Genomic DNA, 25,677 nt, shown 5'->3' on the forward strand with positions numbered 1-25,677 from the left:
CAATAAATACAATGCTTAACATCCTTAGCCATCAGGGAGATGCACATGAAAATGAGACTTAAAATTCCATCTCATCCCATGAAGAAAATGTAAAAACTGCTGGTCAAGATGGGATTGGGGCTCCAATACACTGTTGGTAAAGGTGTAAAAGAACCCAGTCACTATGAACCCAGAATACTAAATACAGAACTACCATAGTCCCCAGCTACCCAGTGCTTGGATGGATATATATATATATATCAAAGGAGTCAGCATTCTGTAGAGCTATCTTTATTACCTATATTACTGCAGCCCTCTTCATAATAGTCAAACCATATAACCAGCCTACGTGCCTATCAATGTGTAAATGGGTGAAAAAATGCAGCCTCTGCTCACGCTGTAGTTTTATTCTGCCATGAGGAACAAAATGATGTCATTGTAGGAAAGTGGGTGGAACTGATGCTCACACAAGCGAACCAAGGCAGAAGCACAAGGACAAGTGCCACGGCTCTTCTCCCTTCCGTGGAATTTATGGGGAAAGCAACATGGAGGTGGGAGGGGTGACGACTAAACATGCTGGCCCAGGCTGGAACCCCAGCATCTGGGAGGCCACAATGGAAGATCACAAGCCTGAGCTACGCGATAAGGCTGAAGATATCTGGGAGAAGACAGAATGAAACCCAGCCTCAAAAGAACAAGAAAAAGGTGGGGGTGGGGGAGTGAGAAGTGGGACTATTAAGGATATGGAGGGAGGGAGGGAGGGAGGGAGGGAGGGAGGGAGGGAGGGAGGGAGGGAGGGAGGGAGGGAGGGAGGGAGGGAGGGAGGGAGGAGAATGAAAAGGGGAGGTGGATGTGACCAGTGTACATCATACACACGCATGGAAATGGAATGAAACCCATTATTTTGTGCAATTAATAGCTTCCAGTTTAAAAACCAACAAAAGGGATAAAAACACACGAATCTATCACATGATTAGTCACACAGCAACCCAAGTAGTATCACCTCTACTTTACCAGTAGAACAATGCTTTTCCTACAATAGGCACAATAAAGTGCTAGGTATTCCCAACTGGAATCACTATGAACTGGTTCCTACATGTTCTGTAAGGAACAACAAATGGGAGATTCAAGACCAAAAAATGTATGGAAATAACTGCCATGCCAGACAGGCCTAGCCTGAACTCAATTAAAACAAAACAAAACAAACAAACAAACAAACAAACAAAAAAAAAACCTTTCACTCAAATTCTGTCACCCTTCCTTTTAGATACATCCAATTTCTGGATCTTCTTGACCACCCATAAATCTTCCATGTTTTCTTGTTCACTATTACTATCTGCCTGGGTTGGCCCCCATCATCTAGATAACTACACATCCTCCTAAATGCCAGGAGTATTATCTGTACTGATTTTCTGTATTTATGAAGCCTGTGTGTCTGTGCCCTGGCAGACTATTAACATGTCTATACCTTATTTCCTTCTCAGTAAAACAGACATCACAGGTATTTCTTAAATAACGCTGGCAGATCATAATGTCAATACTGTAGGAATCTGAGAAGTGAGGAAGTAGATGAAGAAAGGCCTGATAGCACTGAACCAATAGGCGCAGAAGACAAGCCTAGGCATAAATGTGACATTTGATTTAAAATGTTAAGGAAAGGGTGACTATGAGGACACCACAGACTGTCAGCGGAGGGTCTGGAGAAAGGCCTAGAAAGGTCCCTTGACATCAGCCTGACATTCACTCTGAATCTGCTGCACACGAGAATTTCCTTGTCTATAACAAGCACCTCCATCTTACTGTTAACTTAAGATAAAGGGAACCAGACTGAAGAAGAGTGAGGTCCTTAATGAGAACCTAAGAGTCTTTGCTGTTGTTTTAATTATTTGGGAAGCAGTAATGACCAAACCCAGAATAGGCATGTATTTACACATTAGTAAATTAATACTTAGCATTAAGATTTTCATCAATTCATTAAATTATCCAAAACTTCTACTTTCCAGTACTATAAAAGTAAAACAAAACAAAATAATTTAATCTTACTTTTTATAGTTCATATTAGCCATGTCCATTTACAGCCAAGAATAAAAATAACAAAATCTCTCAGGCATTTTATAAGTATCAGATTTTGTTATTTTTATTCCTCTTTTCCATAAAATGTTAAGATAACCTTTAATTCAGAGCCACCGCAAGCTACCATCATCTCTTGAATCTGATCTGCTTGTGACTAATGGGTTTTAGCTGTCTTGGAAAGAACATACCAAATCCACAGTTTACCAGCAGAACAATTTCTGTGGCCTGTGGACAGAGACTCTCATCAGTGCTGAGCTCTGTCCACAAAGCAGGCAGATCACCACTGTGGCACTGTTTGCTGGGGGCTGCTCACACAGACAGAGCCTTCACAATAGGTCCTGGCACTTTAGACATGATTTCAAGGGACATTCCCTGCCCTTCGGGGCATCCACTTTTAACACAGGCTGAGATTTTATCCCACCCCAGCCCAAAAGCAATGTGTAAGCTTAGTTTATACGATCCTATAAGGAATAAATGGGTCACCGTGTCCCCAAATTATCAAGATAGACCCTCTCTTTATGTTCATAGTACCAATACAATATTAGGGATGTCAAGGAATGGAGTCAAGTTAGGCTATGTGGCACTGTCCTTCTGAGCATGGGTTTCAGAGCTGGTTTCAGAACTCAGAGCCCTGCCTGCCTTCTGTGGAGGACTGTGGGCAGCCTACTGTGTCTGTCATGGTACATTACATTTTAATGAATAAACTAATTGCTCACTGGCACTTCTTATTCTGTGTAACAAATACTGAGGTGGGTAGTAGCAGACCTATTTAGAGACACAGAAGCGTCAAATAAATGGTCCAAGAGCATTCCACTGGCATCTGGAAAAGCAGAGCTTTGGACCAATCCCTCTGCAGGGAAGGCACAAAGGTCCCATTGAAGATCTGCAGAGCCACCTTTGAGGCACTCCAGACACACTGCAGGGATTACAGACAGCAGAGGAATGTCCCCGGAGGAACACCAAATACTGTCAGGTTGTTCCCTTGTGCAGAAACGGGGGTGGGTGAGGAGTGTGGGGGGCAGAGGAAACAAGACTGAGCCTCCTGTTTTAAGGGCACAGAATCCTTAAAAATGGAAGTCCATCAGGTGGAAGAGCAAAGAATTAAGAAACCGCCAGAAGTCAAGAGCAAATAGCAGCACTCAGAGCATGGTCCACAGAGCAAGAGAACAGGGAAGCAGGGCATCAATACAAGCTGGGTTCCAGGAATAAACTGTTATCTTTACAGGTGATGTGAGGAGAAGCCAAACCACAGAGGCTGAGGAGGAGGAGGAGGAGGGAGAGGGGGGAGGGGGAGGAGGAGGGCGAGGAGGAGGGAGAGGAGGAAGAAGAGGAGGAGGAGGAGGAGGAGGAGGAGGAGGAGGAGGAGGAGGAGGAGGAGGAGGGAGCAGAAGGAAATGGCAGAGCGGCAGTGGCCAGACTCCAGTCTCCAACACAGCAGTCACTGGCTGCCCAAATGAGAAAAATGGGAGAATACTGTAAGCTTGTCTCATCATGATGCTGAATGAGTTAATTAATTATAGAGGACTGCTATTTAATTTGAAATGATATCCTGACTGGCAGGCTTCAATCTGTCTCTTGCTAAATTATGGCAACCATTTTTCTTACCAAAATAAGAGATGGCAACCCCATGTCGAATGCCAATAAAAACAACCACACTGCTCATCAGGCTGCATAAACCACTGGGGCAGTATTTTCAGTCAGTCTGTGTTTTGCCTGAAGCCGGTTACACAAAGTCAGGGTTAGAACTGTTCACATACGGAGTCATGTTGGCATTCACAGTTTCTACTATCAGCTTTCCCAAATAGGGATGGCAGCTGACACAGAGAAACTTGTGTCACAGTCATTATCAATGACAGAAGCAGGACAGGCGATGGTGAGGCCAGGCTCACCTACCCCGGGGCTCTGCACACCTTACGGAGCTGAGCTTCTGGCCTTCTTCACATCAACAGTCCAGTCCCCTAACACCAGGTGCGGTCCACGCACACTGTACCTGACATTTGTCCTCACAGTCCCTGCGTGGCGCACCTCTGACTACCTTGACTTTCACACCAGCTCACTGGTCTACAGCGCACGTAACCTTCCGAGTCCAGAGGCTTTGTTGAGTTCTACAGGCCGTGTTGTCCAGTTCCCAAGACTACGTGCCAAGCTGTCTTTCAGCGGGAGGCAGGGAGTAGTTCCTGGCTGCTGCTCCGTTCTGCTTGTCCCCTGTGGACTTCCTCTTCACCTCTGCTTCCTATTGCTCCTTGGGCCTCATCAACAAGCCACCGAAAAGAAAGCACGCGGTGAGATGAACAAGAAAAAGCATCTGTCTGTTCTGTTCTGCCATGGCCGGCTCCCACCACTGTCACACCCCGACCATGCCCCTCACTCAGGCCAGATCCCTCAGTCACCTCCCATCCTGGTCCACGCCCCACATCTCCAGTGCGGTGCACGACAGTGCCTAGGAAGGGGAACCTTCGACGGGAATTCTAGACCTAAGCTTGTTTCCCCAGTTTTTTTCTGGTTCACAGCGACAGACACATCATTGTGGTCTACAGAAATTAAATTAGTGTTTAAAAAAAAACTACACGGCTGCACTGAATCTCCAAGTCTGAGAGTCTGGACGAGACCGTGCCTAAAACAAGCCTGGCAACCAGAAAGACAGAAAGGGGTTTTTGTTGAGGAAGGTACCAAGGTCCAGGGGAAAGTTACTTCAGTGTGTCTGGATTTTTTTTTTTTTTTTAAATTGAAAAACTCTAAGCAGCAGGTGGAAGCCCTGTCTCAGAAGGCAACAAGAATGCAGCCACGTAGTGTGGGCAGAGGGCATGAGCATCCGAACCTACCTATGTGGGAGGCAGAAGAGAAACGTGGGTGCAGAAGGCCTGGGGGAGCAGGAGGAAAGGATCATAAGAATTCTAGGGATGGAGAACGACCTCCTGGGATGAGAACCCCCGAGCCACAAGTGAGTGGAATGACACTACCCCACCGTCTGAAGGAAGCGAGCTGCCACGACACGAGGCACTTTCTGAGCAGAAAGTGGGCAGTGTGTCTTCTTGGCAACCCGAGTGGAAGGCGGAAGGGAGAGAGGGCCGTGCTGGCACCGAATGTGGGGTCCTATTATGCAGAAACCATGAATCGAGCCTCGGCCAAAGGGAGACTTCAAACTCCACCACGACCACAACAGCCCGCAGTGACGAGAACAAGCATGTGCAGGGGGTGCTGACAGGCCGCGGTGACACACTCAACGCTGTGACTTGCGGGGACAGCCAGTACACGGTCTTGATTCATGTGCAAGTATTTACTACTAGACTAAAACGAGGTCCTTGTGTGCCAAGCAGGCTGGCTGATTAAGACAGCGTGAGTGCTGTGCTGCAGGCTGGCTGACTCAAGCCTGTTTAAAAATACCCGGGGCTGTCAAAGCAGACTAAATACGAATGCGCTCTCCCAGGGCCCCTTTCTGCTGTCACAGCTGTTCCTCTGCTAATGAGAGGGGAAAACCGAAAGCAGAATTTCTTCGAATGTTTCCATTTATCATATTATCCCCGAGCACTTCAGACACCCGGGAGGCAGCCGGCCTTGTCCAGTTCTGGGCATCCACTTCCGTGCACGAGGAGGCTGACAGGGCCTGGGCCTCACAGGGCACAGCCAACAAGGCAAGACAGACAAGGACCCTTTAGAAAGGTCACTCTGCAGAAGTCTTGTACAAGTCGTGCTAAAAGTCCCCGCTAGGTGTGTGTGGTGGGCACACCCGTCATCTCAGCCCTGGAGAGACGGGACAGGAAATTCAGGAGCCCCGGGGTCAGCACCGGCTACGTGGTGAATTCAAGGCCAGCCCAGGAGACATGGTACCCTGTCCCAAAAAGAGTTCCACCTAAGAACTCCAGCAACGGCTACCAGAGCAACTGTCCCAGCCCAGCCTTTCCTTCCCCGCAGAGTCTGGAGGTACAGGGTCCTGTTTCATAAAGACAATATTAAATACGAGGTTTCACACCAAATAACAGAAAGGAGAGAGATACAGCCGTTTGGCATTCGTTTTACTTCTTTCTAAAACCAGCTGTGTTTAAATACACATTCATATATAATTTTAATTAAAAGTTATTTATACTTCAAGAAAAGATCACTGAATATCAAAAACGAAGTACTTTTTATTCATCAGAATCTTCCCTTTTCATCCAAAATTACAGCTCTTTGAAATTATTCTGATTAAATATGGCTAGATATAGTCACTGATACTTACATATCAAATTACCTAAAGATTCTAGTGGATATGCTTTGACCAAGAAAGTTCAACTCCACACACCTACCCCAACTTCTCCCTCATCCTTAGACCACGAAACCTTTTTCTCCTCTGACAGCACCCCTGCAGTGCCCACTCCCCACACCCCTGCAGTGCCCACTCCCCACACCCCTGCAGTGCCCACTCCCCACACCCCTGCAGTGCCCACTCCCCACACCCCTGCAGTGCCCACTCCCCACACCCCTGCAGTGCCCACTCCCCACACCCCTGCAGCGCCCACTCCCCACACCCCTGCAGTGCCCACTCCCCACACCCCTGCAGCGCCCACACCCTGCAGTGCCCACTCCCCACACCCCTGCAGTGCCCACTCCCCACACCCCTGCAGTGCCCACTCCCCACACCCCTGCAGTGCCCACTCCCCACACCCCTGCAGTGCCCACTCCCCACACCCCTGCAGTGCCCACTCCCCACACCCCTGCACTGCCCACTCCCCACACCCTGCACTGCCCACTCCCCACACCCCTGCACTGTCCACTCCCCACACCCCTGCAGTGCCCACTCCCCACACCCCTGCAGTGCCCACTCCCCACACCCTGCAGTGCCCACTCCCCACACCCTGCACTGCCCACTCCCCACACCCCTGCACTGTCCACTCCCCACACCCTGCAGTGCCCACTCCCCACACCCCTGCAGTGCCCACTCCCCACACCCCTGCAGCGCCCACACCCTGCAGTGCCCACTCCCCACACCCCTGCAGTGCCCACTCCCCACACCCCTGCAGTGCCCACTCCCCACACCCCTGCAGTGCCCACTCCCCACACCCCTGCAGTGCCCACTCCCCACACCCCTGCACTGCCCACTCCCCACACCCCTGCACTGCCCACTCCCCACACCCTGCACTGCCCACTCCCCACACCCCTGCAGTGCCCACTCCCCACACCCTGCAGTGCCTACTCCCCACATCCCTGCAGTGCCCACTCCTCTATCTGACGATGCCAGCTCTCGTGCTCTCTTTTAAAAGCACCTCTTGCTCTTCCAGTCGGGCCACGCCCTGCTAAGCCGTGTTCCCCTGCCACACCACTCCATACACTGTGGGCTGGGACTCGATCACAGACCAAATGAGTCCCTCTTTGGATAACACGCTCACAGTAGGTAAGAGCACGCACGGGGCCAAGAGTGAACGCAGCTCTGTCCACATGCACAGAGGAGCCATTCCCAGAGAAACCAGCCAGGACACCGATTCCCAGCTATGTCCCTGGGCTTTCCCAGAGCACACCCTATACACTACTATAGCCACTGAGTATCCTCGCAGCGAGGGGTTTTCAGTCTTCAGACACAGACTAAACAGACAGCTTGAACTACAGAGTAAGACCTTGCAGAAGGAGGGAAGGAGATGAAATAAAGGGGAGGGGGTCTTACAGACGCCTCTGAAAAATACTGGGGCATCTGGAAATAAACGGGGGTTTTATAGATACCTTTTAAAAATAATAGGGCATTGACCTTTAGTGGGTCTCAGGCCTGGCATATCAGAACCCCTGGGGCCACCATCACCCAAGAATTCATAAAGGCAGTCTAGGGTAGGCCTGGGCACTGCCTCAAACAAGCAAGCAAACCAAACCAAACCTGCCTCACTTGAACCCAATACACAGCTAGACTCAGATCACACTGACCGAGGAGCGGGGCATTTCTGCATGGTACCTCACAGTTACTGCCATGCACAATTTTACCTCCATAGCAAAGAGATTTCCTCCTACCCTGATGGATTCAACTCCAAAAAGCTGTACTGAAGGCTTGGTTAGACCGCCTGGGATGGAAGTATGACCAATGTGGGCAAGAAAGCTGTCCTGCAGGTGAATAGGGTGAGGACAGGAATGGTGGATGGAGACGGGAGATTGACGGGGGGGGGGGGGGGGGGATCTGTGTGGATCTCAACAACCTCTTCTTCCTCAGAAGCATCAGCTCCCCCGGGGCTGAAGTTGCAGGCGGGTGTGAGCTGCCCAACATGGAAACTGAGACTGGAACTCAGGTCCCTCTGCAAGAGCAGTCCATTCTTAACCATGGAGCCATCTTTCCAGCCCTAAAACTTATTTTTTTAAAAAAGCTCTCTACTTCCAATACAAACTCTCTCTTTTTTTTTCTAAAGTAACCCTTAAAAGATAAGGAAGAAAATGAAGTACAAAAAAGGCTCTCAAAAGAAATTCAAAACATGTTTACATTACTCAAAGGAATACTGTAAAAAGCTTTCAAATTACAAGTTGTCAAGTGACAGATGAAAAGATACTCATAAGGGTGTTTAACTGCCTCAAAAGACACAACAGAACTCACCCACTGAAAATGCACTGTCTATTCATGCATCCATCACATGCCTCCCCCCCTCTCTCTCTCTCTCTCTCTCTCTCTCTCTCTCTCTCTCTCTCTCTCTCTCTCTCTCTCTCTCTCTCTCTCTCTCTTTCTCTCTCGGTGTTGGCACTGGATGAATGTGTGTTTCGGCTAAACCACACCCTGAAGATGCAGGCTCAACTCCCATGCCCTGAAAACAATCTTCACAGGTATCACCATCCCAGTGTCTGGTGAAGGGGGAGGGGGAGGGGGAACTGCTTGCTTCTGCTAAATGGTAATCAAACCACTGTAACAGACATTTGATTTTTGAACTGGGCAAAATAATGTTCTGCACAAACTGACCATCTCTTGTCTGAAATGTCTAAAACCAAAAGTATTTCCGATTTTGGAATTTTTTTAATTTTAGGACACTTGCATATGGAAACTGCCAGGTGCCTTATGACTTTCTGCGGCTGTCATAAAACACTGTGACCAAAAGCAACTTGGGAAAGGAAGAGCTCATGTCGTCTTAGTTTATAAAAGGAAGCCATCTTAGTTCCCATCATGAAGGGAAGTCAAGGCAGGAATCTGGAGGTAGTAACTAAAGCAGAGGCCATGGAGGAGCGCTGCTCTCCTGGCTGAATCTTACTCAGGTCTACCTGCCCACGGGTGGTACCGCCCACAGTGAACTGGGCCCTCCCACTTCAATTACCATCAAGAAAACATCCTATGGGTTTGTCTGGCGGAAGCATTTTCTCAGTTAAGGTTCCCTCTCCTCAAATGACTCTAGCTTGTGTCAACATAACATAAAATTAGCCAGCACACCTGCTGAAAACCCTATAGCCAAAATTCAATTTCAAATTTCAGACTTTCAAATCAGGAAGACTTAATCTATCCACATGCAAACTATTGCGGATTTAGATGAAGACCAGATGAAGGTCAGATTGTAGCATCCTTTTGGCCTAAACACTCCCTATCATCTGGACCCAATCAAGAACCATCCAGGTTCTAGTGACTGATGCCTAGTTTAAATTTAAGGTTCATGGATTTTAAATAAAAACTTTGGTATCTGGCTTCAGAAATTCTGACTTGGCTGAGATGGAAACATGGAATTTTAGCAAGGATTCTACGTAGGTGGTCTCAGAGCACATCTGCAGAAACAACTGCTCCAAGTGAAGGGAGACAGACCGCAATGCAAACCTAAAATTTCTAGAAAGAATCCTAGCTGCCATTGCCGCCCTTGAAAAAGTGTTCTCTCTGGTCTGATGCAGCGGGGGAATTCTAAGCCACTGCCCTTGGAAGTGTTTTTCTCCGTCTGCCCTTTCAAATCTACAAGCACGACTAGCCAACGCGGCATGCACCTCTCTGAGAACACCTGATATCTTGTCCACTTCTGGTCAGGACTCTTCCTCTGCTACGCTGTGACCACAACTGAATGCCAGACATGCTGAGAAGTCGTGAGGTTCTAGGCTCTCTACACTTAATGCAGACATCTCAGCCCCTTTATAATAACTTAGAATGTACTGTAAAGATCAGAGATGTGTGATCATCCAGCTTTAACCTGTTCTCTAGCACTCCCCCACCAGTTGCTGAGTAGATTAAGCCTTTCTCTAATTTATCTAGTATAGGCTAGTATTGCTTTAAGTCAATAGGTCTCGCTCGCTTCCCAGCACCATCTATATAACAAGCAGCCTCCAGTACAAACCCAACACACACCATGCTCTCTGCTCTGATTCTCTCTAGGAAAACAATGGAAGAAATGGAAACAACGGCACAAATGGCCAAGCTCAGACGATTACCCAAACCTCCTCTGCCTGCCTGGCCATTTGTCCAGACTGGGAACTGATGTTTATGCTGGGCCATGTGGCAGCAATTAAGAAGGCTCAGATTTGCCCACTATGATCTCAGCAGTCAAGAGAGTTATCAATGAGTCAAATGAAGCCAGGCGTGGTGCGTGCATGCACCTGTAGCCACTGCTGTTTGCAAGACTTGGAGAAGAGAACTTCTTGAATCCAAGAGTCAAGGCTAGCTTGAGCAATATTAGGAGAATACTGTCTCCAGAAAAAATAAGTAAAATTAACCAGTAGAGCAGGATACCTAACAAACAACCTTAGCCACAAAGGAGGAAGTTCCCTCCATTGGCATTTTATAAAAACCACATTGCTTTTCTAATTCTGAAAGGAAAAAGAAATCCCCAGATGAAATAAACCTACAAGCACTATATGATGAATGCAATTAAAAGGCTCAGAAGGGAACACCTTCCTGGGATCCTCGAGCCCTAACATGGACTAACAAGCCTAAGACCATCATAGCTCACCATCCACAGCCAGTGTTCAAGTGCAGAAAGACAACACTGGCTGGCTGGTTACACACACTTTTCCTACTGGATCGACCTCACTGCAGCAACAGCCATGCATTCACAACTCACTCTCACATCACACTGTGTCCAAGCACATGCAGGATACAAGCAGGGTGTGAGGAAATTCCTCCCTCGGTTAAATCAGCAGCAGCTGCCCAGGACACACCCCACCATCGTCAGCAACGCCATCCCTCAGCGCAGGCCGGCCGACCCGCAGCAGACAGCAATCACTGCTGTTTCCTCTAGGAAATGGAGCCTGCCAGCGTGTCTCAAGTTTTCCTCTGATCTCTCCAAACTGTGAAAAAATATTACAGCACTATGCGTCCTAACTGCTTCCTTTTGCTGTCACAGACGACCTCCCAAGTGCCGAACACAATGGAAAGTTCAGTGCACACTTTCTCACCATTCCCTCCCACTTTATCCTGAGTCCTGCCTGGGGTGCCCAGGTTAGCTCCCTGAGCTCCCATTTCTTTACTCCTTCCTGCCTGCTTCGATTTCTGGGCGGCTGGGCGGCAGCCCTTTAATGACGGGGCAACCCAGGGTTCGGTCCTTCCACAGGCTGCGCAGGACGGATTCATCCAGGACAACAGGCACCAGCCTAATCTGTCAGTGCTGGCCGGGTCTCGACATTGCGTCCTGGTGTGTGAACAACGGTTCCTGCCTGCCCTTTCCTACACCACCAGTCTGCACTGCTGACCAGACCTCCACTGAGATCCTCCCAGAGCTCACAGGGCCTCCCTCCGACTTCTTTCTCTTTGACGAGGATGTCCCTCCAGCTCTTCCCCAGAGTGGTTTCATTCATACTGGAGCCTTTTTTTTTTTCTTTATTAAGAAATTCTTTTATTCAGCTTACATACCAACCACAGATCCCCCTCCCTTCCCTCCTCCCCCTCCTCCCCCTCAACCCACCCCATACTGGAGCTTAAGATCTCAACAAAGATGGACGACTCTCAGTCCGCCGTCATCTCTTCCCAACAATGTCCTTTAAATCTCGGACCCTCACATTTAGCTACCATGGAACATCTCTACTGACAAAGACATCTCACTCTCACATGGCCACAAATAAGATCCACGCGTCACTGTCTCCCGTCTCCCGGGGTGATGTGTAGGAAGGAGGTTATCCCAGGCGTCAGCTGCCATTTGCCCCCACAGCACCACCCCAGCCTGCAAGTGTGCCGTCAACTGCCCTCAGGGCGGGTCCACTTGGTCTGGTTCCCCTCACGGATGCTTATCCTCCTGCATCCAGGCTGTCCTTAGACAACTTCAAGGCCCCTGCCAGGTCCAGGGAGACATGCACCACGCCACTCCTCTACCGCACCACTTCATGGCTACCCACAGCTTGCAGGAAGGCAGCCACTGGCTCCAGCCTTTCGGACCCTGTGGCCATCTTCCTTCCTAGTGTAATCTTTCACTGGCTCCAACAACACATTTTATTTCCCCCAGATTTTCATATCATCTCTCACCTTCTAATCCAAATCTAATCACTGTTTCAGGTGCACAGATGGGAATACTCCTGGGTCTCTAACAATACCTATTCACCGGAGCCTAACAGTCGTCATTCCCGGGAAGCTGTCCTCGGTCTTGCCTGTGTGACTAAATTAATCAGCTCGGATCTGACTGTTCTTCTTCACCCAGCAATCCTAGCTTGATGACTGGAAGGCATGGTCCTTAAGGTTTTGCAACACCAGTACATGAAGGTTGAAAGCCAAGTTAAATACTTCAGGCCATCAACTAGTGTGCATGGCTTTTTCAACAAGCACTCTACAAGCAATACATGGTGTGGAATTAGAGAGCCAGTTGCTTCACAGCCCTTTAGAAGGTCACACATTTATCCCTGGTCTGTTCCTGCCATGTGTCCCCCATGTGCCTCTGTGACTTCATGGCCGTGGGGTGAGTGTGGCTCCCGGATGGGTTTCAGCACGGGTGGGATCTGAGACCGGCAGACTAGCCTGCTCACTCATCTCTGTCCACTCAGTCTGGTTGGCTTTTACATTACCCTCTTCTGGAAAGCACCCTCTCTGGCAGGTCAGCCTCACCATACCAGCCTTACCTCTGCTTCCCCACTCATGTCAAAGCTACAGGTCTGTTCACATTTCCTCCAGAAAGACAAAAATGGCCGAGTTACACGACTTTCAGTGAGTACCAATGATGGCACCAGAAATGTTCACAACCTACACTGAGTAAATAAAAGCAATATAGAAGTAGCTATTGATGAATGATGCCTATTTTTGTGAAACAAGAAATAAAAAGGAAAATGCCAAAAATATTAGTGATCATTATTTCTGGATAAAGGGATGTAAGTTTTTATACCAAGGAAACAGAATTGTAATACCTACCAGTTCTGCTCCTAACTCACACAACTCAAGGCGGCTTTCAACCTGAGCGTGGCTGTGGCATCTCTGCAGAGAAGATACAAGCTGGTGCCAGGGAGCTGGTTTAAGCACTGAATGAGAAAATGCGTATCAAGGACTCCACCTCATACTGGTACGCAATAAATGCCAGTAATTCTGTCAACCAGGAAGATGTACACAGTCCTCCTTCTCTTTACAGAACTGAATCTTTATGTCTACCACTATTCTCCTTAATAGCCTAAAAATCTGAAACCAAAACAATGGTGATCCTCACAATTCGCTGCTGTGAACTTCTTATGCGTCTCTTGTTCCTTTCAGGGTAAGACAAAAGGAAACCTGCGGACTGTTTCTCTGGGTTACAAAGAAAACTTCAGGGAGGAAAACTCAGTCTGCTTGGAGCAGAGCTCGGCACAGAAGCTTGTGGCAACCAGCTCAGAGCCCGGGGAGGAGGGGGGGGGGATAAATAAACTACATGCAACCAAGCGAGCACTCTGAGTACGGAGTGCAGACGGGACCCTGACCACTCGCCACCCTTCTCAGCATCTACATCAGGAACCTCAACTTCCCTAACAGTGCTCAGCGAGCAGCCACACCCTTGGGAACGAGCATGGGATGAGCTGGTCAGCAGCAACCAGAGCTGCACCAAATCAAAGAGGAAAGCCACACCTGCTTCCAAGGGCAGTCACCGCTGTCTAATCCCTGCTTGTTTCCTTTAAAGGCACACACCATGTAGGTTCTGGGTTCGCTTCCTGGATCTCTGCTCACAGAAATACACCCATCATGTCTGGCCAAGAGAACACAACACCCACCTCAGAAGTATCATGTCATTTCATTTTTTCCTCACTGGCTGAGAATAGCAATTACTGGCCATAAAATGGTCACAGACAACATGTCACCTACTTGGCGTCCCTATATGGATCCTAATAGACAATGTGACTGAATTAAGTAGAGCCTTTGGGAAGTGAACAAGTTATGGACAGAGTTCACTCCCTTACAAAAGCTACAGCCAGTCCCCCTGTCCCTTCTGCCACCAAGGAACACAGCATCAAGATGCCATCCTCAAATCAGACAGCAGCCATCCCCACCAGACACCACATCTATTTGGTCCAGAACTTCCCAGCCTCTGAATGACAAACGATAAAACTTCAGTTGTTTATAAATTACTCAGTCTGGAGCAATGTGTTACAGAGGTGTGACTAAACTAAGAAACTACCTTCCGGATAACCCTTTCCTGTTTCCATCTTCAAACTCAGAGGCAGTCAGTCCATATACTGACAGGCTCGCTTCTCTAAAAAATAGAACAAACTATCAGTCTTGGCCTTATTATCTTCAATGTTCTCAAAAGACAATGACAAGTGCCACTCCTCCATGGCGCCCAATTTCAGTTCCACCACGAGTGACGAGTGATTTGGGGGTACTTCACAACATCCTCAAACCTCAGTTTCCTTACCCATCCTGAGACAATGGTACCCAGAAGTCACAGGACTAACGTGTGACAGTACAGGGCATTGGTCACACCTCCTTCAGCTGCATCTCTGCTGGGTCCTCACCCTACTCCTGCATTCTGACCCTCAGTCCTAACTCAGACTTTCATGTCCTAAAGGAAAGAGCATAGGATGAATTGCAGCACCTGCTGCTACAGTCTTCCATGCACAGTGCTGCTCTAAGCACTGCGTACAGCCTCTTCATAAATCCACATGTCTAAAGTCCACTTTACAGATGAAGCCAACTAGGACCCGGCGAGGTCAAAGCAATCTGTTAAGTGGCAATCTGGCTCCAAATCCTTTAAAGACCTTGTGTCGCCCTGAAGCAAGTGCTTCAAGGATCCCTCCCCCACAAAGTAAAACTCCAACTTTTAAACTCTGTTCTAAAGTAAGTTTCAAATTTCAAGTTAGAAATCACACACATTAGCATAGGTTTTATGCTGTCTACTGACGTATCAGTGGCCACCAATGATCTTGACCGGTTCCTGGGTGTTATGTGCTTTCTGCAGAGGTGGGAAAGAAAGCAACCATGTTCTGGTCTGGGGTGCATCAGTATTTCCTACAAGCATGGGGCTCACTGCTGTAAGGCAGTAACATTACCTCGGGATCGTGTATACATGACTGCTTGCCTAAGTGTTTACTGGGTGTGATTAAGTTTACGAATTAGCTTGACTGGCAGCATAGTGGGCCAAATTAAACATTATTTCTGGGTGTGTGCATGAGGACGTTTCCAGGTGAGAGAAACATTAAAAAGACACACTAGATAAAGCCAACTCCACTCCCCAATTCACAACCAGACAGGAATCTCATCACTGCTTTTCCTGGAACTCCGGTTTCCTGAGGGAGCAGACCATGGACTTCTCAGTGCTCCGTGACTACAGTATGAGTTGATCTCCACACACTCCCCTCTCCCCTGCTCTTACTGGTGCTCTTTCTCCAGCCCAAAATGATATGACGTCAACATCTGCTCAATACCAGGTATGATCTCGTGCTTAACCAGTAGCCAGGCCTTCCTCTCTCTTCTTGTTCTAGCTATCTGCCTTTTCCCGGCTCCTTTCAGCCCAACAGCCCATACGTGCCTCCCATGAGGACCTTGGAGGCCTTGGATGACAAGGGGACACCACAGAAAGAAACCAGACATCAGAAGCTGTGTGCAGCAGAAGCCCTCCCCTTCTACCCCCACACTTTCTCACACTACACTGTAAACTCAGCAGTACAATGGCCCTGTTTTGTTGAAACACCAAGATTTCTTAAGTCACAGTCTACACTGACGACTGAGAGCTTGTTACTCCACCTGGCACGGTTCCTTGTAACCCAGAAATCAATTATTTGTGTACTTTTACCTCTTATTTCGTACTATTCCCATGACTACATGAGAATTAAAATTGTCAGTGGGTAATATAACAGCCATTTATGGGTAGTTCTTTAGCTGTAATACTTGTGGATTTCCCTCTTTAAGTGACAGACGACCTTAACAGAAAACCTTACACTCAGTATTCAACAACAACAAAAACAAAAGCAAAAACAATTAAGGGGGTAAAGAGATGACCCCATCACATCAGAAAGGTCCCTGGCACACAAACATAAAGTGGTGTGTTCAAATCTCAGCACCTGTGCTACAAAAGGAAGGCCAGGTGCAGAGACACACCCTTTATAACCCTAGTGCTGGCTGGGGAAGCAGAGCCAAGAAAAACCTAAAAAAATCCAGTCAGTATAGCTTAATTAGCAAGTGCCAGATCAGTGAGAGACCTACCTCAGAAAACAGGATAGAGAGCAACTGAGGAAGAGAACCGCCATCAACCTCTCATATGCACACACTTCATGCAGGCGCACACACATGCACACAGCCTACACAAACACATAGAAACATACACAAAAAACGAGAACTACAGTTAACTAAAAGCATTTTAATGCATCGTAATCTAAGGCGGTTTTGTTCTTCCGAAGGAATCCATCGTCACTTTCACTACTACTACTGGCTTTAAGCAGATATGTCAACTGGACCGAAAGCTTATTCAGGACTCACACCAGTCACTTAACATCAAACCATCACTACACATAACCACCAAGTCACAGTTCTTAGTGATGCTTCTCATTCCCAGACTTTCTCTCCAAGGTCCTCTGTCCCTTTCTCAGAGCTGTCTTTCCTAGCTTGACATGCTGTACAATGGTGAGGGCGTGTGTGTGTGTGTGTGTGTGTGTGTGTGTGTGTGTGTGTGTGTGTGTGTGTATGTGTGTGTGTGGCTTAGACCATCCATAAAGAGGTACCATCCAGCACTCAACTGCCCCAAGGCTGGGCGCCACTTGCCTCAAGCCAGATCCACATGACAAGGTGGATGATCTCAAAATCAAAGTGAAGCTAGCTGTGTGGGCACTCCCTCCCCACCCCCCCCTCCCCACCCCCACCCCGCTACCCTCAGGGCTGTAAGCAGCATCTCTCGAATGGTATCGGAGGCCACTACCCGATGTGATCTGATCTGATCCCAGGAGAAAGCACTGTGGTCAGTTTTGCTTTCTGCAACAGCCGCTGGATAGAAACCCACCATTATGGGGGTGGGGGGTGGAATCAATGAACAACTTAGCATGTAAAGACTGGGGAGCACTCATGGGGAGGGCAGAGGAAGGAAGATAAAATGCCACTGAAAAATGGAGAACCTGTAACTAAATAAAGAACTTGTCCTAAAATCCATATGTTGTTTTCAGTTATTATGGACTTGCTATTTTAAAGAAAGAAAAAGAGGATGCTATATAAATATTCTATTATTCAATACAATTTTGTTGATAACAGGGCAGGAGCCATATTAGAAGTCTACTTTTCCATTCCTATGTTCTGGTATAGTATTACCAAGTTAGATAACCTAGGGAGATCCTTCTAGACAGGGACAAAAAAGACTGAGGACTGGGAAGAAACATAAAGTATAAATATGCTCATCAAAAGGGACTTGTGGTTTAATCTCTAAGCCATCTCTGTAGCCCTGGAATATAATTTTCCTAATCACAATAGCCCAATTCCTTTCTACTGTCACTTAAAAATAATCACTATAATCTGGAGTTAACTACTGTGGTGATTTGAATAAGAATGGCCCCCAGAGGCTGATATTTGAATGTCTGGTTCTCAGCTGGTAGACTATTTAGGAAGGATGGAGGTGTGGCCTGGCTGGAGGAGGTAAGTCACTGGGGGTGGACTTGGGGGTTTCAAAAGCCCATAGCAGGCCCAGCGTGCTGCCTGTGGATCAGGATGCAAGCTCTCAGCTACTTCTCCAGCACCATGCCTGCCTGCCTCCCGCCCCCCCCCCCAATGTCATCATGGACTAACCCTCTGAAACTACACAAGCCCCCAATCAAATGCTTTCTTTTGTAAGTTGCCTTGGTCCATGGTGTTTCTTTAGAGCAACAGAATAGTAACTAAGTATGTAATGCTCTGCCTTTAGTGAGTAGCAGGCAACCCTCTTTTTTCTGTATTGACCCATGAGAAGGTACAAACTAAGGCAGAAGGGGCTCAAGTGAGGAAGCAGGAACTTATAAACAAGGGACAAGCTCTATGGTGAGAGCTGTCTGGCCACCCTGCCTCAGCCAAGCGGGTCCAGCTGTGCGCTTCCTTTTGCTGGTGTCTCTCACGGTTAACGGTGATAGTGACAAGGAAACTCTCCAGGTCCAGCCACTGTGCAATGTGCTAAGCAGGGTGTTAATCCTGGGCCCGAGTCAGGCAGCCAGAGAAACGAGAACAATGGCTTCATTAAGGCACATCTGAGGTGTGTGCCATGGGTAAAGGCAGACTTGTGCAGCTTTTCTGGTGGGGATGTACACAGTTAATCACAGAGAAACCAAACAGAAGAACCGTGTGACTGAGGAGGAGGACATACGGATACTCCAGGTTTGTGCTGCCCGAAGAGGCCTTTTCTCAGGGCAGACTCGGAAGCAAACACAAGGTCACTTCAGCGGGTTTCAAGCCTGGTTATAAGTTACACTCAAGAAGCCAAAAGCTGCAGACCACAGGCACTGTTCGGCATTCCCTGCCTGGACAGAAGAAACCACCCCAGCGTTAAACCAATCCCAAGCTCCAGAAGAGAGGAGAACATGGGTTCTGCTCTCCCTGCAGAGCGTCCGTGGTGCTTTTATACTTATACTGGAAAGACCTTACATCTACGTTCTTGTTAGTTGTGTTTGCTAGTTAGCCAGTCACAAGCCAGGATCAATAGACAAACTAACCAGCACCCCTTCCACCTGGCCACCCCCAGCCCACCTTCACAACTGAAATACTCCCTGACTTCTCTACTTCTCGTTTAAACGGCCCTTTTAATCTCAATATTTGTTTTCCAAAAAAAGCAAAGTGTTTTAAACAACTAATACACAGCTATTTTCAACATCAGAAATGCATATTATATAAATACAGTTTTATAAGGTCTCATACACAGCAACTCATGCATAAAATTGGAACATGGATATTGTTCTCTCCATGATTTAATATTAAGTGTTACAGTTTTTCATTTCTACCAATAATGACCTCAGCTAGGGCCAGTGATCTAGGCCTTACACTTTGGGGATAACTAAACTGAAAGGAGAATGACATGATTCAATGATGTAAGTCAAATTACAGCATCAACTATAAAACTCAATCTACTGACACTGGGGCCGGAAACATGATGCGTTAGGAAAGTCTGTCCTGGATCCTTGGATAGTAGATCATATCATGGGTCAACACCTTTTCTTATGAGAGGCCATTTCCCTAGGACAGCTACGAGCAGGCGGACCCAGGAAACAGACATAAAGTTCCAGTGTCCAGCTATAGGCTCTGCACAACAGTGAATGCCTCGTACCTGAACTGTATGTAATAAGCCTGGCAAGTTTTACGTAAGATTTTAACAACGCATCCAGGTATCGATTCCTTGTATTGTATTCCAGTCATCCTTCAATCTATATTCAAGGAAAACATGCAGTACCTTTTTCTCTCAATATATTTTTGGTCCCTGCATGTTTAACATGTACCTCAGTGCTCACGTGTATCATACAAGGAGTAGCGCCTCATTCCATCCCTTCACGGAACACAGCCCGGCAGAGTTAAGAGCCAATCCAAAGCAGATCCAGCACTGATGACAGACCCAGGACTCTGGCCTAAGGTCCCCAGCCAGTAATCCTGGGAGCAGCCTCTATTCCATACCCCTGCCCCCAAAAGCATGCCCTCACTGCCTAGAACACCCCTAGGCAGTGCCTTTGCCTCATGAGCTCACTCTTCACTACAAGCCCATATCTCCCTTGGCTCTGTGCCCCAAATATCAGAAAACAAAGTCACAAGGTAAGGGTTTGGGGGTCTAGGCAGTTCTCCTTGGTCCAGGAAACAGTCCTTTGAAAAACCTTATGTATAGACTTTCTTAGAGAGAAACATAAAAACTCCCTTATCTTTCATTTAAGGAAGGAAAGAAAAATCTAAGCAAATGTGAGCCTAAGTCAGCTCGAGCTTATTGTCCTGAACCAGGCATATCTTGGAGACTTCCCACCCTACACACAGAGGTGCAGGATTGTCTGCAGCAGAGGGAAGTTAGGCTCATTATCACATGAAACTTCTGAAGGAAGTCTGTAGCAAGTCTAAGTGGTACCTTCTAAAATCCTGCTACTGTCTGGCGGACTGGCAGGGTTAGCTGCCCCTGGGAACCAAGGCACAATCTCAAGGCCCACTCCAGACCCACTCCTTCAGAATCTCCAATTCAATAAAACATTCAGGTAATCACTGCATGTTCAAGTTCAACATGAAGCAATCCAATGGGTGTGTGTGCCAACACCTTGCCTTCGTCCCCCATGGTCAGAGCACTGATTTTTAGAAACTCAGGAACTGAAGACGCCATTGAAAGCCCTACCGAGAAGCGGCCAGCCCTGGTTTTAGCTCCTCTACAACCCAAAGGCTGGGCAGGGAACTCAGACAATCAGCTTCTGTCTGCAGCAGGCAGCTCCAATTAGCGCAACAGAGAAGTAGAGACTAGACAGACCTCGGACAACGGCCTCGGGGCCTCACAATGCCTCAAGTGTACAGGCTAGGCTCTCGCACTGCCTCTCAGGCTGGAGGCTTTCTGACTTTTATTATCCACTCCAGTTGCCTTGGAAATTTACACTGATGTGGTTTTTATCTGCCAAAAATTAATAGTAAATAAACGGCAAAGGGAAAGGAAAGGAAGCACACTGAGATCTGCCCATCTGGAACTGGCCTGAGACCCTGTTCCTGGTAGTTATAGCAACAGTGACCTTGTTTGGATGTGTCATCCTGGCAGGCTTTTACAACCTTCAAGAAATCCCTGAACCCACCCATGCTCCATGCCGCACTCTCTGTGCTGGGATGGTGGTTCGTGCCCCCGTGCCATGTGCCTGCCTCCGCCGACTCGCCCCCAACATGCCACATTCTCAGGCAGGTTACTTATAGAGGCAGGGCTCTTCCAGGACGGTTTAAGGCCCTCAGTATTTCTCAGACAGTCTCAGGGAACATGAAAAAAACTGCTGGGACCTTCACAAGGCCCCGACGCTTGCAGAGGGCAAGGCTGAGAATGAGAAATTTCAAAGGGACAAAGTGAGCGTCCCCAGGGCAGGAAACGTTACACCCCTACACGGACTTCAGGCAAGCTCAGCTTTGTCAACATACTGTCAGACTGTGGGGTAGAGCACACAAGAGCTCACAGTATGGCAGACTGCTGGGGTAGAGCACACTAAGGCATAATCAGGAGAAACCAACCTTTCCCTGGGGCATGACTTCTGTATATCAGCATCCAAACAAGCATTCACCCCCAGCTCTCAATTCCAAGTCCAGTAAAATGAGTGAGTGCTGGTCATGGTCACCTGTGGCCCTAGTACTTGGGAGGCTGAGGCCCGGGGGCTGCCACAACTTCAAGGCCAGTTGGGCTACACAGTGAGTACCAGGCCAGATAGGTTGACAAAGTGAGACTTTGTCTCACAAAACCAAGCTGAGCGAAGTAAGTCATGTGGTCTCCAGCCAAGAGAGGTGAAAACTGAAGCCGCTTTTTAAAAGCAACAAGAATAGTGTTGGCAAATATTTGAAGTTAACTGAACTATTTAAGGTGTTACTAGCCAAGCATGGTGAGACAGGCCTGGGGTCCCAGTACTTAGGAAGGGTGAAGTTGGAGGTTTGCAAACTTAAGAATAGCCTGAGCTACAAAGTGAGATGTCTCAAAAACATAAACTTTAAATCTCATTAATTTCCACACACAAAAAAAGTGCACCTAGATTTCCCATAACCAGAAAAAGCATCTCTAATAACCTTTATAGACTCATTTTTATGAATCGTGTCCCCAGCATCAAGAGACAAGAGGACGACCCACGTGGGACGTCTTCTTACCATTCCGAGACACATCCAGCTCTACTAGCTGCATGAAGTTTGCTATTTCCGGGGGGAGCCGCTGAATTTCATTGTCACTGAGTCCAAGCTTTCGTAATTTGACTAGCTGGAAAAATTGCTGCAAGAGAAAATGGTGTAACGTAAGTTTCACATACATTTATTTGCATGACTCTTTGAGCTAAAATAACATTTCAGTTTGTCTTTTAAAACTAATGAGGACTGTACCCAGGCCAATTTCCTCATTTGAGCAGTAACCTGATCATATAAAGACATCATGGGCATAAACTGTGTACAAAGTACATATCATTTTTGCAGATTCCTATCCATCTACAAGTATTTAAAACTAAGAATGTTTAAAAAATGAATAAGCAACTTCATGAGAATAGATTGTCACATCTTCTATTTATCAAAACTAATATTAAAACTGTGATATTAAATACATATATGTAAACATAATGATTTATTTTAGAAGAACTTTAATTAAAACTACTGTTTATACAAAGCATAACACATTAATTCTATTGGTTTTAGATGAAATATGCAGACAGTGTCTGTAGCAAGTAGGAAAACATTTTGACCAGGAATCAAGTCTGCACTGGTTCCCAGGGCCAAAGCACAATGACTATGTAGTCTTTCTAATGCATCCTTCAACAATGTACTAAAATTTGTACAAAGATGAACATAAATATAAAAATATGCAATAAGCCTATGAAGACTACTGTTGTTGAAAGTTTTCCTGTGTCCCAGCCAATAATTAGGACAAATCTCTCCCACTCACATCCTCCAAGTACACAGAGGCTTATATTAATTAAAACTGCTCAGCCATTAGCTCAGGCTTATTACTGACTAGCTCTTACACTTAAACTCAGCCCATTCCTGTTCATCTATATGTTGCCATGTGTTCTGTGGCTTTACCTGTGTGCCATTACATGCTGCACCCTGGACAACAGGCTGGGGTCTCCTCACTCAGCCTTCCTCTTCCCAGAATTCTCCTTATCTACTTATCCTGCCTACACTTCCTGCCTGGCTACTGGCCAATCAGCATTTTATTAAACCAGTGTACAAAAGCATTATCCCATAGCATTTCCCCTTTTCTGTTTAATTAAAAAGGAAGGTTTTAACTTTAACATAGTAAAATTGCATATAAGAAAACAGTTATCAAGCAAGAACTATAGTTACAATATTTAGCCTATTTGTATTTGGCAAAATTAAAGAAAATATTCTATCTATCCTATATTTATGAATCTAGAGTTTTACATCTAATTTATCTTTTATCATAATCAAGGAAAATTATAATTATCTAGTCTTCAACTACATCAAAGATCCCAGAAGGATATAATATTACCTAAGTAAACAGGAAGTGCATTATAAGCAACTTCCAAAAATCTAGAATGACAGGGACAGCTGCCTGCCTAGACAGTCATTCAAAGTTCCTCTGTAACACTGGGGCATCCATCTTCAGCCCATAGGCCTAGTCTCTCAGTTATTTTTTTTCCTCTGTGTCCTGTAGAATGTCTGTCAGTTTCTTCTGTGAAGCAGGAACCTGAAGGGCTATCTCATCTTGCAAAGTTCTGTGATCATCTTTCTATAGGTCCTGCATGTCCAGTTGATACAACATTTTGTCAAACAGTCTAGGCAAGAACAGTTTCTTGCCAAATGGCTATTTTTGTGAGGAAGAAGATAAACTCCATATGGAGTGCTTTCGATGCTCATATTTTTCTTTGAAATAAATCGGTGCTGCTAGGAGCAGACATGTCTCACTGTCCAGAAAGCCTAAGTTTTAAAAACACTTTAAATGCCATATTCTGTAGGTCTTTGAAGTGTTTAAAGATTTCCTACTTAAAAGAATTATATCTTTGTATATATCTATGTATATCTAGAAAACTTAACATGACTATAAGTTTGACTATCATAGAAGACTAATTATTAATCTGTATTTCTTAATTATCCATTACAATTTAAATGAGTTACATAAACATAACATTTTAAACAAGAGTAGAAATATACATACAGTATAACAAAATTAACTTTAAATTTGTATCAATAAACTAAAATCTATACCAATGTAAAACATTTTAAACAAGTTGCTCTTTAAAAGTAGGTTCAACAATCCATCCTTTTATCCTATCATATCTATATCTTATATTTCCATATCAGACTACTAACACACAAAGCAAGAGGCAAACTAGATAGTTATGCATCAAAATTCTTAAAGCCAAAATGCAGGACAAATAATAATAAAGTGGAAGGAAGGAAGGAAGGAAGGAAGGAAGGAAGGAAGGAAGGAAGGAAGGAAGGAAGGAAGGAAGATAGGAAGGAAGGAAGATAGGAAGGAAGGAAGATAGGAAGGAAGGAAGATAGGAAGGAAGGAAGATAGGAAGGAAGGAAGATAGGAAGGAAGGAAGGAAGGAAGGAAGGAAGGAAGGAAGGAAGGAAGGAAGGAAGGAAGGAAGGAAGGAAGGAAGGAAAGAAGGATGGAGAATAGCTGTGCTGTAAGTAGCCATAAAGAAATTAGGACAAGTACCTCTAAAGGAAGGAAAACTGATTGAAAATTCATTTTTAAGGAACAGTTAATCCTTGTCTTCTCTTCTGTGCCCTTCATAGTCAGGCAAAAAGTTAATTGAAAAAGTTAAAGCATGAGGGCTTTAAAGGCAAGAATAAGGCAACACACACCAAAAAAAAAAAAAAAAAAAAACCACCACAGTCAAGGGCTATCAGAGAGACCTCACCCTCCTGTCTTTGGGTAACCAGAACTCCAGGCATGGGCACAGACCTAGCAACACCAATTATCGTAGAGAAGAGCTGACATGATGTCCTCCACCCTCAACACACACTTTCTGCACATGCTCATCTCACCCACATTCCTGGGATCTGGATCTCTAATTTAAACAGTCTAGATTCTTCAGACACCTAAGAAAAAAAGCCTACCATATGCCAAAAGCCAAGTGTGTATGCATGCACATGCAGGAACACACACACACACACACACACACACACACACACACACACACACCACAAGAGAAACAATACAAGGAGCCAAAAAAAAACTTCATCAGCTAAAAAATACAGGATGGGGGCAGGGGGAGAATCAAGCTGAAGCAGTATGTTACCAAATCAAGAAAAATTTGAATTAAACAATTGGAAATTTAAAAATATCGTAGCCTCCACAAAAGATTCTAAGAGAAGTAAATAAAATGAACAAACTTCCTCAGAAGAAATTTGGCAAAACTCAGAGATGGCAAAATAGGAGGAACAAATAACAAAAAAACAGAAAGAAAGAAAAAACAGGAAAACTAAACAACTCCACAAGCAATAACCCATGCCAGTAATATGGAGTCCAAACACAGGAAACTGCAGAACATGGCTTTTCTGTTCCCAAGGGCACAACTTCAGGACAACACAAACATGTTCCGGTTTGGATCTGAACTGTACCCCACATCTGGTGGTGCTGTGAGGAAGGCACTTATGGAAGCTTCAGTAAGTGGCAATCTAGCTGGAAAGAGAATGTCACCATCACTTGATGGTTACAGCCCAGAGCCTGGTTTCACCTCCATTTCTCT

The 25,677-nt window shown here is 46.2% G+C and overlaps 1 protein-coding gene across 2 annotated transcripts in view; it reads right to left on the reverse strand.

The window, feature by feature from the left end:
* Lrrc1 (leucine rich repeat containing 1) overlaps positions 1 to 25,677 on the reverse strand; it is a 121,209-nt gene that overhangs the window by 48,351 nt on the left and 47,181 nt on the right. For both annotated transcript variants that reach the window (XM_006973721.4, XM_076576706.1), the window contains exon 2: positions 22,118 to 22,235. In XM_006973721.4, coding sequence (XP_006973783.1) covers positions 22,118 to 22,235 — 118 coding nt within the window. The remainder of the gene's footprint in view (positions 1 to 22,117; positions 22,236 to 25,677) is intronic.

This window comes from Peromyscus maniculatus, chromosome 7 (genome assembly GCF_049852395.1).
Source record: "Peromyscus maniculatus bairdii isolate BWxNUB_F1_BW_parent chromosome 7, HU_Pman_BW_mat_3.1, whole genome shotgun sequence".
Lineage (NCBI taxonomy): Eukaryota > Metazoa > Chordata > Mammalia > Rodentia > Cricetidae > Peromyscus > Peromyscus maniculatus.